The sequence below is a fragment of the Fundulus heteroclitus genome, chromosome 5 (assembly GCF_011125445.2).
Source record: "Fundulus heteroclitus isolate FHET01 chromosome 5, MU-UCD_Fhet_4.1, whole genome shotgun sequence".
Lineage (NCBI taxonomy): Eukaryota > Metazoa > Chordata > Actinopteri > Cyprinodontiformes > Fundulidae > Fundulus > Fundulus heteroclitus.
This window is the reverse complement of record NC_046365.1, coordinates 37,342,589-37,362,178: the sequence shown is the minus strand read 5'-3', so window position 1 is coordinate 37,362,178 and position 19,590 is coordinate 37,342,589. Positions and strand designations below refer to the sequence as shown.

General features: G+C 39.8%; 1 protein-coding gene across 3 annotated transcripts; it reads right to left on the bottom strand.

The window, feature by feature from the left end:
* Positions 1–654: 654 nt before the first annotated feature.
* prmt9 (protein arginine methyltransferase 9) lies at positions 655–15,614 on the bottom strand. 3 transcript variants are annotated; one of them, XM_021316599.2, is made up of 13 exons: positions 15,241–15,608; positions 14,626–14,825; positions 13,077–13,225; positions 12,735–12,971; positions 12,410–12,577; positions 12,219–12,321; positions 11,088–11,197; positions 10,746–10,938; positions 9,862–10,045; positions 7,177–7,861; positions 6,511–6,664; positions 3,066–3,188; positions 655–2,234 (listed from the first exon to the last, which is right to left on the bottom strand). In XM_021316599.2, exons 2-13 carry the CDS (start codon positions 14,821–14,823, stop codon positions 1,995–1,997), a joined length of 2,544 nt encoding a protein of 847 aa, XP_021172274.2. In that variant the 5' UTR covers positions 14,824–14,825; positions 15,241–15,608; the 3' UTR covers positions 655–1,994. The 3 variants fall into 3 exon arrangements, with proteins under 3 accessions (XP_021172274.2, XP_021172273.2, XP_035993429.1); XM_021316598.2 differs by having other exon boundaries at positions 15,245–15,608; XM_036137536.1 differs by lacking the exons at positions 655–2,234; positions 3,066–3,188 and adding an exon at positions 3,746–4,239 and having other exon boundaries at positions 15,245–15,614.
* Positions 15,615–19,590: the final 3,976 nt, after the last annotated feature.

The window sequence follows — 19,590 nt, the reverse complement described above, 5'->3', positions numbered from 1 at the left end:
AATCTATTTGTGTTTCCTTAAACAGTCTTTGCTAATATGGTAGTTGGAACATGAATTTGTTTGAGGCTGTTGACAGTTTTATTTAGGATAATACACAAGTTTGACATCATATATACTGCTGTTAGAAATGAGTCTGACTGGATCTCCATTCTGATGCATCAGTTGATGAAAAATGATCAGCCTACAGAGAGCTTAATCCAAAGTCAAAGTGAAACTGAAAAGGTGATGCAGCAGGCTAGTCTAATTTGCTGAAATGTCATTGAACAGCTCTAAATGGTCCTCAGCACTTAGTGTGGCCCCCACCTTCTCATATCCATGCCTGACAATATCCAGGCTTCTTATGAGAGGACGGATGGTGTCCTGGTATCTGCTCCCAGATCCTGATTAGGGCATCACTGAGCCCTAGGTGAGGGGAGTGTGGAGGCCAGTCAATGGCATCAATTCCTTCATCCTCTAGAGCAGGGGTCACCACCATGGGGCCCGCGGGCACCAAGTAGCCCCCTTAGGGACCACATGTGGCCCCCACGAGCCTGTTCTGAAAACAGCACTATCCACCAGTGAGCTGCATCTAAAACTTTTATTTTATTCTCTGTTACTCTGTTTATTCACACTTGCATTTATATAGATTTAAAAATGAAAATATCTATAACAAAGTATGAAACAGGTGTTTATTTTTCATAAACATAAGGGGAACTCTGACTCCTTTTATTTCAAAGATCAGTACAGGTAACCCTTTATATGCCACAACACCAATGTAGTAGCTCTCTGTTTCAAAAAAGGTTGGTGACCCCTACTCTAGGAACCGGCTTCACACTCTTGCCGCATGAGGGCAGCCATTATCATGCACCAGGAGGAACCCAGGACCCAATGCAGCAGCGAAGGGCCTAACGATGAGTTTGAGGATTTCATCCCAACACCTAATGGCGGTATGGGTGCCATTGCTGATCCTGTACAGGTCTGTGTGTCCCTCCATGGAACCCTGAACCTGCCAATTCTGGTGTTCTCTGGTAAAGACCAGTCCACTCCATGGTGTCTGGCAGTGAGCCCCGGGCCTTATAAGAGGACATCGGGCCCTCAGACCACCCCCATGAAGTCTGGTTCTAATGTCAGAGACCGGTCCTGCTGATGTGTTAAATAACTGAGTAACTTCAGACTGTGCTGAGAGACACAGCAATCCCAGAAATGACCCTCATCGATGAGCCATCCTGGTGGAGTAGGACTGCCTGGTGCAACCTCTGTAGGGTCCAGGTACTGCCTCATGGTACCAGCAATGACTCTGACCCCGGTGAAGTGCAGCACTACTGAAAAGCAGTCAAGAAGAAATGAGGAGGGGGGAAAATGTTTGTGACCTCCACCTGCAGGACCCTTCCTGTTTTTGGGGTTGTATCGTTGTCCTTTTGGGTCCCCTTGGTGTTGATTTCGTTGACAGCAGAACAGCCGACGGTGATGAACAACCCCGTCTACTGCTGAACTGACCAGATCAATATGCCAGATGTAGGAATTATAATCTGATCAAAAACTGTTACTTTACGTTGAGCAGTGCGTGTCTCATGCACGTTGCCTTTTTATAAACCTTACTGAAATATGTCAAATCTGCTTTTCAAAATATCAAATGACCAAAAACAGCATTTTCAGTGTGTATTAGGGGAAAATGCCACGTGCATTGGTGAACAGTATTCCTAGATAGAAATGTCTTTACAACATCTGGGTCCATAAGAACAAGTTAAATGCCACCGTGAATTTTTACGCGCACAGTGACAATGTGCGCCGCGCAGCTTCAGCTACATCAGAATGTTCTGGAGCAGTTCTGTCACGAGGGCAGTTAAAGGTTTGTCATGCAGGTCAGGTACTAAATCTATCATCTGACCATTAAAACATTGGCGTTACATAAAAAAAAAAAAAAAAGCCTACAGCTAAATATTTGATCAGATTTCCCACAAACTGTAACAACGGCGATCAGCTAAAAACGTATAAAACAACGCTACAGCGTCAGTTCAGTCCATCTGCGCGGGAGCGTCGTCTATATGAGCAGCGATGGAGATGGTGCTTTTGTGAAGCTTCACAGCGAGACGGATCCAGTCCCCAGCGTGAACCTCCAGGGGCTGCTGCAGAACGACGGCGGCCTGCTTCCAGTGAGAGGTCCGGCTGAGGGTGCTCACACTGACGTCCTGGTCCAAGTGGATCTGGTACCAGAAGGGAATGGCGGTGATCCTGCCTCCAGCGATGGCCTGCACCTGTGAGATAGAAGACCACTTTATAATTACAGAACTAACGAATCAATGATTTCAGGGAAATGAAATGGATTAAAAAAAATGTCCATTAGATCACTGAAGACATTTTGTCACCTGAAGATTTAAAGTGTTTAAAATATATATATATATATATATATATATATATATATATATATATATATATATATATATATGATAAATGGGCCAAAATTGTCAGGTTAAAGGAACTCGAGGGCCAAATACATGAACACTTTTGTTTTAAACCAAAAATAATTATGTTAATGTTTTACCTGCTCTACAAAATATGATCATTTTAAATAAGTAAGTTAGTCAGATTTTTTTTGTACAGAATGAATGTAAATTATAGTAGATCCAACATTCAAAAAAGGGTTTTGTTCATTTGTTGTATTCATCTGGTTTGCAAATTATTTTGAATAATTTAATTTTAACAGTAAGACACTTTACTGTTATAAGAACAGTATTTGGGTCGGTTGTTCTTTGAAATCACTTGCTGTAATTAGCCAATTTTAATAATTGAATTCAAAGCAGATTTTAATGCACCACAGTCTGCATTTGAGTAATTAAATGTCATTGGATAAAGAGAATGTCAAAAGTGTGTTAATTAAAAAATTAATACTTTGTGTTGTACTTAACAGTTTTGATTCTAGGATTTTAACTTTTCTGTAATTATTTTGCCCTAATAACAAACTAAAATCTTCCATCTGCATCAGCCACCTGTGCTGGTGGACCAAATCCCAAAATCAGTACAGGGGCCACAAATGGCCTCCAGGCCACACTTTGGACGTGATGGATGTGTTGAGTTTGCAGTCTTACCTTGACTTCCCTCTCGGTGTAGTTCGCCATGGCCTCCATGAGGTCGAGAACAAAAAGCTCCAGAGCCTCACTGAGGTGTCTGCACTCCAGAGTGGAAAAGTCCAGAAAAACATGAACCGGTACCTGCACAACATGACAAATGCTTTCAAAAACAAGGAGGAAACGTTTACATGAGAGCAAAATTATACAAAGGCAAAAATATACATAATGGCTCGTATTCATATTTAGTTAAATGTCTTGTAATTTTGATTTTTTTTTTTATATCCAAACAAATGTCTCGCATATTTCCGGATTTTTTCTTTTTCAGGCCACTCTTTAAGGCAAACATTAAGATTCATCTTAATTTCTTGATTTCCTGTCACGGACTCCGCTTTGAGGCATAGTCCAAACATTTTCAATAGGTCAGCGTTTCAAGAAAACGATAAACCTTTCAAAACTACATTTGATGTTTGCTTGGGATCATTGTCCTGTTGGACCAGAGCAAACTTGGGATGGTGTCCCAAATTTCAAACATCTGACCCAAACTGTCACCATCAGATAAAAATAAATTGGATGGGGTGTAGAGGAACTAACAAGGTGAAACCCAATCTCTAACTGGAAACAACTGGAACACCATTAGGTCACTAATCACAGAGTGAGGACAAAACCTGACCAAAAAACTTTAAGCTTGACTGAAATTTGCAGCACCCCACATGGACAAGCCAAATGGTTTCTCAGTTATTATTATTTTTACGTCGGACAAGACAAACATTTAAGCTTTTTGGCCTAAATGAAAATAAAAAGAATGTTTAGAAGAATCTAGGTGAAAACTGAAGCTAAATAAAGCATTCCCATTGCATGAGTCTAATCTCCTTATTAACAAGTATGTATTGTTGATCATAAATTAATCCCTAGGCCTTTTTAACATTTGACAAACTATCCTGACTTCTCCACAGGAAGCCGATACTTATAGTAAAAAAGAAAAGAAAGTGGTAGCAGAATTATGCTGTTTTCTTAGCTGTAGCATTAAAGACAGCGTTTCTCAACTCCCTGTAAGGTGGTGTGGGCTGCAGAGTCCACTGCTGGTGGTGCTTGGTGCAAGTTTCTCAAATGGAGCAAAGCTGTGCGTTGTGTCTTGTGTGACAGTTTGAGCTGAGATGTGCCGACCACTAAGGACTTTGAAGATTGTAGACATCTGCCAGAAAAAAACAGCCATCCCCACGAGAGTTCGGCAGAATTACGAGCACAAACATGGAGCTGGAGGAAAACTAGGATTTCCAGACCAAATAAAGACAACGAATTCACAGGAATTTGGCAGCTGGGGAGCATAAATCAAAAAAGGAGCAAAGAAAACATAATCCTGGACATCAGTAGTCTCAGACAATCCCTTGCAAATAAATAAAAATGAAATCAACAGGAAAAATAATTAGTTAAGCTATGTTTTTGTAGGGTTGTTACAGTGCAACATTTCACAAACAGCATAGTGTTAAACCACAGGAAATCCAGTTAAATGTACAACGATTTGCTAATTATCCAAGCTTAGTAAGACTATCCAAAAACACAAAGTAGAAAAAATGTTTAAAAACATGTTGCATCTGTCAGCATCAACAGTTTTAAATGAGGCACTTTCTAACATTTGGTCTATGTCAACTATAAATAAGGTATAATCAAGATGTAAAATTATATTTATATCCTATATAAATGTTTTTAAATTGGATAATTAAATTAACTGCAGCAACAATGGCTTAGTCACATTTTTCTCCTTTCAAAACTAAAAGGTACACTCAGTAAGGCAGTGAGTGTACATCTCAATTCTCTCAAGTTAAACTTAATGACATCACCTTAATGGTGGAAAATGCACCGACTGCACTTTTCTTAGCCAATCTCTACTTCCTGTGTCTTTTAGCATCATCTCCCAAGCATCAAGCGTATTAATCATAATTATTCTATTAAAATCTTTCAGGCTTTTGTGAAACTGTTGTGCAGCTTGTATGCTAGTTATACTCCTATCACACCAATTAATATTGCCTTAAGTTTAAATGGCCTAGGAAAATACACAGCTGTAAAAACTACCTCAGCATCACCTTCCTACATATTTGGCACAATATTCTAAAGATTTGATCTCTAACTAAGTCCAGCTGCCATGGATTGTTATAAGGAGCTATAAGTAATACTGGCACCTTGTGGCTCAAATCAGCTTGCCAATAACAACAATCTAATTTGCAGTTTTTAAACAGTGTGTTGCTGTTGTGAATTTTTACTTCCACAGCACAGCTATATGATGTTGTACTGTTCTATTTCTGGTCCGCTTCTCTTACTGGTTTCCATGTTGGCAGGCTGCTGCTCTTTTGTCAAGATAAAATACAAAATGCTGTGCTCTGTTTTGGGAACCCTGGGAACTCTCGTATGATTGGCTCAGGAACCAGGAAGTAAAAACGGAGCATACCACTAGTTTTGAAAGAGAAAACCGTGACTAAGAAATCGTTGATGGAGAAGACCGATTGTATATAGGGAACATTACTTCCATCCTGGGTAAAAAATAATGATCTTGGTTGATTTTACACTGAATATCTTACTTAAAGCTCCTTTAAAGCTTCAGTTTTTTATTTATTTTTTTACATATTAGGTAAAACTGTTACTATGTCCTGACATGAGATAGATAATTTGTGAAAAAACATCAAGCTCCTCTGGCTTCTCCCAGTGGTTTGACATCCATTTGCAGAAATACACAGCTCCCGGGCAGAAACAACCAATCACAGGCAGGAGAAGTATCATAGCAGTGTCAGTTATGCTCCTGTATTCACGCCCCCCCCCCCCCCCACACACACACACACCGCTACTGTTGTTCAAGCTCAAGATTGCCAGTGTGCTGGAGCTGTGCAGAGAAACAATCTAATGATGGTCCAGTAATAACACTGGTTTATCTCTTACTACACCATGCAGATGCTCTGTCTGCACAGATTAAGACTCACTCACTTCTGCATGCTACATGTTTGATGTGTCAAATTCCCTGCTTGTGTTCATAAACTTGGCCAACAGAGCTCATTCTGATTCTAAAATAATGTATCCTGTTTTAGTGTAAAGCTCAATTCTATATCCTTCATCTTTTTGAATGAAAACAGTGGAACATCAAATGTGACATGACGGGACTTAAAGCGCCACTAATGCTTTTGATTTCCTTACATTTAGACAAACTTCATGTGTTTTCATTACCCCATCATTTATAGCAGGATAGAAAAACATTTAAATGAATAAAAAAAAAAATATTTCTGACTCAGATTTAAAGATGGAACAAGATGGTCAACTTGTGACCAAAATCCCCTGAATGTCAGCTTCACAGGCCTGACCGATTACCAGCCGACTGAAACTTCAAAAAGGCAGGTTGAACTAAAAATGTAGTTTAAGGCCTTTACAAGGACAGTAAACATTATTTTAAAAGTTACATCCAGTTGACATGTATACTCACAGTGAACTGATTAATGAAAGGAGCGATATTAAATCCCAGTGTTGGTTCCCGGCCCTGCACGGCACTCTCCAGTAGCAGCGTGTCGGACTCCACCAGCATCCCATACACAACGATCTTCCCTGGAAAGATGCGCCCTCCTTCTTCCAGCAGAAACCTTGACAGGGATAACAAGAGAAACTTGATAAAAAAAAAAAAATAAAATAAAAAAAAACCTTTAAGTGAAGCAACACAAGGTTGCCACACAATTTTCACTTCACCGTCCCTCAGCTCTGATTCCTATTTAGCCATTTTTTAAGTAGGTTTACAAACTTTAAAACTATTGATTAAAAGATGAGTAGACAACTTTTATGGACTGGCGACCAGTCCAGGCTCTCGCCCGATAATAACAAACCCTGAAAATAACACGATAATCTCAGTATTAGGAGAACAAAAGGAACTTAACGTTCCCTCGTCACACCTTATTTTTAAAAGACACAACTGTAAACCGGAGACAATGAATGAGCTCCATTACAAGTTCAAGCAGAGAAATAGAAAAACGTGCCGTTTTCTTTCTCGACCCAACGTGAGCATTCAGGCACACGGTTTGCTCTTATTTTGACGAGACTACATAGTTACAAAAAGTACCAATGGAGGAAAAACACTCTAATCAAGGTGGTTAGCGCTGACCTGGCCAGGGAAGCTTTCTCCATCAGCTTCTGCCTAATGAGCCCGCATGTCTCCACGCAGTCCAGGATGATGGCGGTCCACAGCTTCTCCCGCGACGGCCGCTGTAGGACCCCCTGCTCATCCTCTGTGTGGTTCAGCCAGAACTCTAGATGCTGCTCAGAGATCCCGTTGGCCTGAGCAAGTCTCCGCAGGACGTTCTGCTGCTTGGTCTTCTCCACGGAGCTGTAGGCTTTTACTTGACCTTGGCGCGCCGCGATGAGGGAGAGCAGAGAGAAGCCCTCAGACACATCCAGCACGTAACGTAAACCGCTATCCACCGCGGACACGGCGGTACCGCCCGTGTTCGGGTTCCCGTTTTTAAACTTCAGTTCGGAGAGGAGCTTGGTTAGCGCCAGGCGAAAGCTCTGGTGGTAATCCTGATTGTTCAGGAGCGCCATCTCTGAGCACTCCAGCATACAGAAGTCTTCGGGCTCACTCGGACCAGTCTGGAGACACGCTAATGCGCTGCACAGTTCCACTTCGGGGTTCGGGTTCGGCGCAGGTTTCCCAGGGTTCTGTAGATCCACGCGCTTGTCGAGATAGATTTTGTGTCCGTCTCTCAGGACAGCGACGCAGCAGAGTCTCAGGTAGGCGTCGCGGCAGGAGACGTCAACTATCAGCTCGTCTCGTGGCTTTAGTGCAAAACCTCAAAAAGAGAACAGGAAAAAAAACCTTTAGCTTAATCTGATTATATAACAGCAAAAAATAAATAAATAAAAGTCCTTGATATACATTGAGCGTAAGTATTTCTGTATTTATACTCCTGGAATATTTCCAATTCAACCACAAACTTAAATGTGTTTTGCTCAGATTTTATGTGATACGCCAAAACAAAGTTGTCTAATAACTTATATATGATTTAATAAAAATTTCTACACACACACACACACACACACACACACACACAAAACAACCTACATCATGAAGCTCAAGGAGCACACCAGACAGCCTACAAACACAATCTGTAGCAGAAAACCAACGCTGCACATCAACCTGAACCCACCAGCATGGTTAAACATGGTAGTGGCAGCATCATGGTGTGGCGATTGTCTCTAGTATAAACAGGGAAGCTTGTCAAAGTTGCCAGAAATATGGACACAGTTTACTATTGGACGATCCTGGAAGACAATCTGTGAACGGCTGCCAAACACGTTCCAGCAGGACAGCGACCCTAAACAGAATTATTTATGTAAAGCCGGTTCATGAATGGTCCAGTCAAAGTCCAAATCTATTTCTAACTGAGAATCTGTAGATTCAAGATTTAAAACATTGAGTCTGACCTCACTTTAAAAGGAGTGCAAAGCTCAACAAGACTTTTAATTTACAATTGCAGCAAAAGGTGGTTCTAAAAATATTTAATTAGGCAACTAGAAAATACATTTCTATCCAACTTTCAGATTTTTTTATATGTAAAACATTTTTAAAATCAAATACTTTTATTCCACTTCACAATTATGCACTACTAAGTTGTTTACTGAATAAATATGTAAATGGTTATTTTAAGGTTCTGATCGTTCCTACTGACACACCATCTGTTCACATCATTTCAAACCTCGTCAAAGGTGTCTGGGAAAATGCAGATTTACTGGCTATTAAAATTTCATGAACCTTAAAGTGTGGCCCAGAATTTCAGGGCGTGCATTTAACAACTGGTTGACGAATGTTTGAGCCTGTTTTAACTGATTAGCAGAGAAGAGACATGCTGTCCGGTCTGGTCTGCACTGCAGCTGCAATCAGAACATGTCGTCTAATGCCAGAAACTCTGCAGCTCATCGTCTGTCAGTAAATCAAAGAGCCTTTAGGGGCATTTAGGAATCAGAATATACTAAAATAGTCATCTAATTTTAATGTCATACCTTTACTGCAAATTTTGGATCACAAAAAAATGGTTTTTTTACATTAACAGAATATTTTTTATTTTTATCCCCCCTTGCAAGTTAGCAAATGTCGTTCAGATGTTAAACATTTCTATTTGTTTACCGATGATTTCAGGGAGTCATATTCATGTGTCTTATATATCCATTTAACTCTGGCCTTTCAATCAAAACAAGTCCAAAAGAAACTTGTAAAGACGCTGGAAGTGGTTTAAAACTTTTGCACAGTCCTGCAAAATTCTTCCGTAGATTTTTAAACCTCCTTTTTCTGAATACATAATGTATTTACTACTTTCAGGATGGAAAGACCATTTCACCCAATATAATTGAGTGTTTCTGAACAGGATTACCAATCATAGCTTTAATTTTTCTCTCTATTTTATCACCATGCATAGACGGGTTGCTTTAGGAAATTAGGCGAGTGTTTTAACGTCTTTAACAAAACTCTATTTAAATAACTAAATACAATATCCAGTTAACCATGACCAGACCTATGCAAAGGACACCTGGATTTTTTTTATTTTAATGGATGTAGAACTGTCCAAAACCTTGCAATCAGTGAGTGCATCAAGCATTTTCATTTCTAAAACATCTTCAGATATAAATGTCGAGAAGTTGCTAGTGTTACTATCAATTTTCATGACAGTGCAATAAAAGCTTGAAATCTTCTCTGCACTGACTGGATGATAATAAGAGGTTTAAATGATAAAAATAAACTTATGCTGTGCCTACATAATGAAGACGCCTGCAGTAGTTTGATTTTGCATCTTACTCATTGCACTGTGGACCGGGTAGATGGCCTGTTCCCAGCAGGTGTCTTCCTCCGGTCCAGTGGACAGGCTGTTCTCCTCGTCCAGATGGAGCTGGAACCACACAGCCAGAGCATCCAGCTCTCCTCCCTGATTAACGGGCAGCCGGATCTCCCGGACTTCCCTGGAGCTCAGGCCTTCCAGTTCCTGCAGGTTTCAGAACCATCAGAGTCAAAACAGAGACCATCAAGGCTTTGGCAGGGATTCAAAACTAAAATAGATCTCAGAAGGTTGATTATGACGCTACATGAAATGGATTTTTACAGACAACGATGCTCTTGTTTTACTTTCACAAAACACTAATCGCTCATTCGGTTGTTGTAATTCTCCATTCAAAAATTTTAAACCTTTTAACTACAAGGAAAAGGTCTTTTTTTTGGGAGGGGGGTTATGCAGAGCACGAGCGAGTGAATAAAAGTTCCCTCAACTTTAAATTGATACATTATCTTGAGTAACATTTAGAAAACAAACCATCTAAAAATGCTTCAGTTCAGTATAACAGTATGTATAACATATATTATATATTATATAACAGTATAAAGGTAATTAAATCAGTTTAAACTTTCTTCATCCACTTTAAGGAACAGACAAAATATTTTAATTTACATAAGCAGCACATTTTTCAAACAAACAAAAATGTTAGTCATAACCAAATGGAGTAGATTTTTTTTATTTTTCAATCATTTTTTTTTTAAACAGACAGGGCATGCCTTTCAGCATGAAGTTACTTTTGGCCTCTGAAATGTTCCAAGGGAATCTGCTGAACCACAATACAGAAATACTTGGAAGATGGACTGAGATTATACAAAGTCTGTTTTTAGGTAAAGAGAAGTGATTTTCCCCACACCTGAACGTTATTGAAGTCTATAGTGAGGGCCGTGAACGGCTCTGTGAGCGCTCTGTACCCCCCGGGCAGCCGGCTGAGCCTCTCTGTGGTGTACGGCTCCGTGGAGTCATCTTGCTCCTGGTTGCAGCTCACCGGACTGCGCAGCTCCCCTGCGGCTGCCATGGGAAGACCCCCCACCTCTGCAGCACAGAGCCTGAACCAAAACAGTGAAACAGAGAGATATCACTGCTGCTGCTGTTGCAAACGCACATATCCACTGTTTATGCTGCTATAAGCACAAGAGAACCATTTAAAACAAAACCGAAGCAATTGATATGATTAGTGTCAAAGCGGGAAGCTTACCGGTGATGGCGGCGGATCTCCAGGCACTCGACAGCCATACAAAACACAGTGGCTCCAGCAGGGATGACTCGACCTGAGGTAGAATCTCCTCTGAATTCACCATCACCCCTCTACAGCAAATGAGTCAAATGTGAGTCTCGGCACAAATCACATCTGTGCACAATGACCATTTCTGCTTCATAGATTTTTCTATTTTTTTTTTTTGCAGACAGCCAAGGTTTTTGCAGTTTATTGGAGCAAGGCGGTGCATGTTCAGACCAAACTAAGCAGAAACAAACATCAATCATTACTAATCCCAGAATTAGGCTGAAACAGCTGAAAGAGAGAAATTCCTAGGCTATGTTCACCCTGCAGGGAAATTCGACCCAAATCGGATCTTTTTGCCCATATCTGTTGTTTTCACAGCAGTATGACCGGCCCAATTCCGAATTTTTCACCCCCCAAAAAAATCAGATTTGTGCCACTTTTTTTCAAAGCGCCCGCTGTCTGAACGTACACGTCGCATTTTATCCATCTTTTACATCACTGTGCTGTCTCTCACTACTCATCCACACACTGTAGCAGCAGTTAGCGCTCCATAAAAGACCATTAACAGCTGTGCTGCTTTCTTGTTACCTTACTTCGTCTTGCTATGATGTGGTCTTAATATCGGCTCCCGTGGCGCAACAACCTTCTAATAATAATTAGGTATCCGCGTTTTTTTTCTGAGTTTTTTTTTTTAAAACAAATCCTTATTAAACACTTCTAGAAACAATTACATTCACCATTACTTTACTATTATCTGCCCGTGCGGGTCACTTTGCGGTCCTGAACCCGTCAGACAGCAGTATGATGCCGATCACATTTAATAGTAGTATAAATGGCCAACCCAACAAAAAAAAAAAAAAAAAAAAAAAAAAAATCAGATTTCAGCAAAAAATTGGAGCATTAAGACCTGCAGTGTGAATGTAGACTTAGACTCTCTCTGAACAAAAAATATAAACATGGAGCATGGCCTAGGTTTGCCAAGATGCAAGTGAAAGAACTAGAAGATTTCTAGAACAACGCTCTTTTGACAAATGAGACCAAAGTAGAGATGCCAGGCCATATTTGTTGTGATTCCTGAACTTTGTTTAGGGAAGAAAGCGTCACCTCTGGAGGCAGCAGGAGGTGATGCCAGGCATGAATAAGACTCTCTATGATGCCCTCTCCAAACAGCCCCGCATCGACTGTCTCAGTCACCACCAATGAGACCCTGGGCGCAGAGGAACACGTCAACTCAAGCAGCAATGCCCTTTAAAAAAAAATCCAAGAATGTCGAGAACATGTGATAGGATTTGCACCTGTGTGGGAGGTCCGTTGGTACTTCCATGTCCAGGGACTTCTTATGGAGGATTTTGATGCTCCCTTCCATCCCGTTAGCGGCCACCACCTCACAGGCCAGTTCATACATCGTCTTTGAAAGCTCGCAGGCGTACACCTCAGCAGCACCTGCTTTCTTGGCACACATACTTCACAGACAGAAACTAGGAGTTAGAACCGGACTTTTTGTTAACACAGTTATAAACCTAACTGATGGAGGCAACTAAGTTAATGATTTGAACAGCAAGTTTAAAAAAAAATAATAATAATTTACAAGTCTCCAAATTGTGATGGAAAGTGTCTCACCCAAGGATTCCAGTGCCAGTACCTATATCAAGTACGGTGCTGCAGCCGCTCTGAACCGCCTTGTGAATGGCCTGCTGGTACTTGCGGTTCCTGCCGTGGTCGTTGAGCATGAGGAAATGCCAGCGCTCCACCAGCCAGTTGGCCACGCGGTAGAAATTCTCTCTGGCTTCTGGGTAGTCCGGTTTGAGCTTTAAGGCCTTGTGGAAATGGCCCGCGGCTTCATCCCTAAATCCCATTCTGCATCACACAGTACAGATATAGATCATGTAGAACTGAGCGCGGCTCTGTGACAATAGGACACACATACTGACGCACGTGTCCCCGCACTGTTATGCAGCATACCGGAAAAGGTGTTCTCCCATGCTGTTGAGGATGACTTCGTCGGCAGGGAAAATTTCCAGCGCTTGCTCGTAACAGTCAAAGAGTTCCTGAATCCGGCCCACAGAGTCCAGCTCTTCGGCCCATTTAAAGAGAGTGAACCTGAAGGAGTCCTGAAAGAACGAGCTTACTGGATTTAATTCCGCTGAACCATGTACAAACGCATTTTTACATATGGTGAAGTGAGCGAGCAGAGGATGAAGAATTGACCATGTGGCACTAACCCTCGTCATAATCTTCAACACATAAACTTACCAGTAAAAACTTACCTAGGAACCTCTTAATTAGCTGTATTACTAGACAGAAAATACAATGTTAGGCTAAACTGAGGCGAAAGTTTGTCTGATAAAAATGCCAGCTGATATTCATGAATTACTTCTCCAACACTCGACAGCGGTGGGTGTATCCAGCGCGGGTCGTGCGGTGCAGCTTTGAGTATCAGGATAGAGTCATAGTAAATATGATCCATTCAGCTATGGGTTTGGTATCTAAAACTGCCTTAAGTGAAACTGTTTATGGATCATCAAAAATTTAACAACAACAAAAAAAGCAAGAGGTTGCAAAATTCTGCAATTTAACAGGGGTCATTTTAAAACAAAATCTAGTGCTTTGGAACAAGTTTTTGGGATTAGCCACATCATTCATAATTGGTTGAGCAATTAATTAAGACAGTTTGGATAGTTTAAAGAAAAAAACAACTCAGAGCTCCAAGACATTTTAAAAAGGGCGCCCTACAAGGTTTACTGTTGTTACTTTAACATTTCTGTTTAATGATTTAAGCCATTTGTGAAGCAGACCACAATTTATTTTGTTCAAAGATTATATAAAAATGTTTTGTTCCAACAACATAAAAATTACTATAAAAATATAGTTGGTGGACTAAAGTCAAGAAGTGCTTTAAGGATGAAGTTGTTGTTGTTGTTTTTTGAATTGGAATAAAATAAAATAAATGAGTTTTTGGTTGCCAAAACAAAGACGACTTGATCACTATGTTAACAGGTGGAGACTTAGAAGGAAAGGAAATCTGAAGTTAAATTTTCAAAAGTAATTTTAGATGATAAACTTAACTGAACATCTTATATAAAGTATATTAAAAAATAATAAAAATTATATAATTGTTTTACTCTTCTTGCTCCTTTTCTACTTTGACTTTTTTTTAATATTCTTGTTTCAGTTTTTCTTGTGTCTGAATCTGTAAATTGAGTATTGATACTTAATGTACAGTATTGATATGTATACTGATATGAGGAGAATAAAACTGAACTGAATACAGCAGATTTTATTCTATTTTTATGTATTTATTTTTTTGTTATGACAACTAAGCTTAATGATCTTAGCCATGTGTTTTGGCACCAGGACATTTTTTTATCATAAAAAAAAAAAAAAATACAAAATCAAAACTTAATGTTTCCGTCCAATCAAACATATTCATACTGCACTTTACAGCCATAAACTGATTATAAGTGCAGCATGTACCCAGACTAGTGTTTAAAGTATTATAACCAGGCTTTACCTGTGCAAAATCCTTGAACACAGGTGCGAGGTTGAGGACGAGGAGGTAGTGCACAAAAGCTGTTCCATAATCCTGATTGAGCAGACACTGCTGTGCGCTCTCCAGGGAACTGGACACCAGCTGGTCTCTGGCAGGTTCCACTCTGCGTCGCCTCCGGGCCCTCCTCCCATGCTTGGGTCTTGCGCTGGTATTTGGCATCCCTAACAGAAGAAGAAGAGGTGAAATATAGGTTTGCAGCTGATAAAACATGCTTTAACTATTGGCTTTGCCAACACCGTGTAAGGTTTCACACAGCTTTTAGTTGGTTGTGGAGAGAAATCTGACATTTAATCTGCAATAATAAAAAGTGACATTAATATGCTTTGCTCACTTGCTGACTTACTACGTCAAAACTAACATTGTAGCTGGTGTAAATGGTTAATTCGGTTTCAGTTCAGGTTTCAAACAGAAGTGAAACGGGATGGACGTGTTTTATAGTAAATTTACAAGCACACATATTGCTGTCTAACCTTAATGTCATAATCTCATATATGTTTTTATCCCTCCCCCCTAATTGAGAACTTGTAGTTCTGCTTTCTGGCTGGGTGAGTCTAGCTTTAAGGAAACGTTCAGCACCTACTTCAGAGCAGAGTCGGAGTCCAGCAGGCTGGTATCTGGGATGAAGCCGCAGCCAAAAGCGGAGGACTTACTGATGTTGGCAGCGCGCAAACCCGAACATGACGTCCATCGGCAGCTAGCCTGTAAACAGAAGCGGTCCTGACGACAAACAGACACCGATAAAAAAAAAAAAAACAGCCGCTCCCCGTGTCGCTACGGCGGGCTAGCCCTGTGTCTGTTGATATTTAGAGTTTTAACACTAAGCTTGATCAAACCACGAGCATTTATTTTATTTTGATTTTTTTTATTTTACTAATGAATCACACATGCAAACATCCAACTGAGCAGCGCAGCTGTCCGCATGAATAGCGGCTCGGGAGCAAACGTGCCTCCGCTTAAACGTTCCGTACGCTCGCTTAGATTTAAAAAAGAAAAATAGGAAAATGAATATGCCTAAAGTTGGAACCAGGGCAAATCCGCCGCTACGGGTGTGTTTATAATTTTATTTAATATTTATTTACCAATTTATCGACAGTGAGCCGGACTATCTCAGTTTTGTCTTTGATGACATTGAGACCCCTCGAGTAAAAGACTCAAAGAGTGGGATTGATCAAGATGGTTCAGGCTTTTAGAAATGTACTCTATGGGGAGAGCCACGTTAAATCCACATTTATAGAGTTGCCCAATATCACGACATCTGTATTGCCATTGACAACTGAGAAAGGACTGATTGCAATATTTACTTTGCTATAATATGCCTCGTGTCACGCAACAAAGCAACAAAGAAATACACAGCGGCTTTCTCAAGGGTACACACCCAGGTTTAAATTCCAGATTTTTAAGACCTAATAGAAACTGTGATAAATCATAATATATATATATATATATATATATATATATATATATATATATATATATATATATATATATATATATATATATATATATGTTAATGTGAAAATTCATCCATCAATTGTCTGACATCGAGTTGCAGGGGGGTATAGGTCCAGGAGACCAACCCAGCCGTCCTTCTCTGCAGTGACATCCTGCAGCTCATTCTGGGGGATTCCAAGGGGTTCCCAGGTCAGACGGAATATACAGTCACTCCAGCCAGTTCTGGGTCTTCCCCAGGGTCTCCTACATGCCAAGAAAACCTCCAAAAAGAGGAGCGCACAGGGCATACTGGTCACATATAAAACCCTTAATAATCAAGCTCCATCATATATCAGAGCTCTGATTACCCCGTATGTTCCTAACAGAGCACTTCGCTCTCAGACTGCAGGTCTGCTGGTGGTTCCTAGAGTCTCTAAAAGTAGAATGGGAGGCAGATCCTTCAGCTATCAGGCTCCTCTCCTGTGGAACCAACTCCCAGTTTTGGTCCGTGAGGCAGACACCCCGTTTACTTTTAAGATTAGGCTTAAAATGTTCCTTTTTGACCAAGCTTCTAGTTAGAGTGGCTCATGTTACCCTGAGATATCTCTATAGTTATGCTGCTATAGGCTTAGGCTGCTGGAGGACATCAGGGTCTATTTCTCTTACTCTGCTGAGTTCTCCTACTGCTCTCCGATTTGTATTGTTTATTGTTATTTCAACTTTTAGTTCTCTTTTTCCCCCCCCCTTCATAGTAGGTACACCTGGTCTGGCGTTATGTTAGCTGTGACATCTGGGGGGGGGGGGGGGGGGGGGGGCAGATCATCTGGCTCTCCCATATAACATAGGATTCCTGGATCAATGTGTGCTTCTATGCTTTTTGTGTTTCTGCTTTGTCTTCTCTAACGCCCAGTCGATCGAGGCCGTCTTGTTAAAGGGGAGTTTTCCTCTCCACTGTCGCCCCGCTCCGTCTGTCCATCCTACTGAAAACTGTTTTTATTGCAAAGATGGAATAAGCTAGCTGCAGAAGTATCTATAGTACCAATACTATGACTAATACTACCACTCCTAAACTAATAATCTGTTACAGGACGTTTGGATTCAGTTGCAGCATTTAATCTTCTTCGGTTGGAGTTTCTGCTGGATTGAATTCTGGAATTTGTTTAACTTTAATTTTTGTAAAATCTGTTTTTGATTTGGACCAACTGTGCTTTCTTGGAGACACCTGAAGGAATTGGATCAGACCTGATTGCTGTTTGGAGCTGTTTGCAAATTTCACTCAACCTTGACAAAACAAAAATCCCCAGTTTCATCTGAAGAAAGGTTTTCACAGACCATGATGTTAACCGTGTGGGTGTGGAATTTTTTTTTGTGATGTTCAGTGACCTCAGAGACCAATTACAGTGCAACATGCAACACTTTTTGAAGATTTATTCAGAATTGTACTCTTCTGATTCATATCTCACAGTGCAACTTAGACTGTATGCCCAACAATACTTGATTTGCATGGATGATACTGACCCACAGTCTGTGTTGTGTACACAAGGGTGTAAAGATTTTCTGAGTGCAAAACCATAAGCGGGTATTATAGCATAACAAAATGTAATGTGTAATCTTTAATGTGCCTGAGTGAAATGTTTACTCGTCCTTTGCCTGACAGGAGGCCCGGTGTTTGATCATAATCTGTTGCTCAATCCAGTCTGACTGAGCACAAATGGGCTCTAGGGAAAAAATACTTTGCAATCATCAGGGTCTAATTTATTTTCTTTTGATATCCTTTACAGTATATTATCCCTAATATTTTACAACCCTGTGCAGTTTATTTATTGACAATTTCATTGTCTTTTGAATGGTAGGCAGTTGTGTTGTGGCATTTGGTTCATTATTTACATCTTAAAGTTATTGAAAGTACATATTTTAAAATGATACTCATGTGAATACACCGAGGCCTTGAAGTGGCTTATAAGCAGCAAAGATACAGATTTTTTTTTTAATCGGTAAATGCCGTCAGTCTATTATCTTTCTGTTTTGATAAATGTCTGTAAAATAGAACTTTGAAGTTAGATAAAACAGCAAAAATAGCATAATATGGATTTAGATGACAGAAAAGACTATTGTCACCTCTTTAGATAAGATAAGATAAGATAAGATAAGATAAGATAAGATAAGATAGGCTTTATTGTTCTCACATTGGAGAAATTCACAGGTCACATCGGCTCAGTAATCAATAATCAGAAGAAAGTGCCAAAGTAGGACAAGGTGCATCAGTTATATAAAGTGTGTCCTCGTTTATACAGTGTATCAAAAAAAAAAAGAAGTAAATAAGAAAAATAAGAATAAAAATACAAAATAGAAACAAGGCAGTGGATGTCTTATGTACATTCACGGTGACATATACATATATATTGACATATATTCAGGTGGTAATAGCAGATTAATATTTTACAATATTATTGTATACCAGATTAATATTTTTGCAATGTTAAAAACAAATCCATTATTCGATTTTAAAGGATTATGCAGTATTTACTCTAACTGTCTTTTATGCATGTTTCTTTTCATTAACTGTCCCTATTATTATGTTTATTTTTCCTGTACAGGTTAATACACTAAATACTGGACTTAAACAAAGTGATCATATATCAGCTGAATTAACACTGCTGTCTGTAGTCTTATGAGTCTTTACTTTAAGTATCATATTTTGATCCATCCTTTACATTTACGTGAATTTGAATTTCAGTGAATGAATTTTAATGAATGAATGAATGAATAGTCGGTAGACACCTACGGAAGTAGGTGTGACTGAATCCTCATGGACCTGCAAATACTCTTTGAAGGTGGATACGCATCATTTTTCAGCCCGCGAGCAATGCGCCGCATCGCGGAGGCGGAGTTTGCAATTAATTTCAAGCTTTGGATCAATTTGAGAAGTAGACGCCCAAGCGACCACATGATTGGTATAAACAGATGTTTGTTTGTTTGTTTTTTCCTGTGTACACACACACACACACACACACACACACACACACACACACACACACACACACACACACACACACACATACACACACACACACACACACACACACACATGTTGACTGACATCACTAGTACTAAAATAAACATTATTACAAAGATTCATCCAAATTATATATAATAATAATAATAATAATAATAATAATAATAATAATAATAATAATAATAATAATAACTTATTGATCTCACAATGAAATTCACTTCTGCATCTTAACATACATATATATATATATATATATATATATATATATATATATATATATATATATATATATATATATATATATATATATATCAAGCATTTAACTATGGGCTTCAACAGCAAAGCTTGCTGCTTACAATATGGTGAACTTGCTGGACAACTCAATGTGGCGCTAACAGGCGTTTTAGGCCCTAAACTCCTCCCTCGCCACTCCGCTGGTATCGTCACCCCGGATCGATCGCCGGCTGACCGTGATGGGG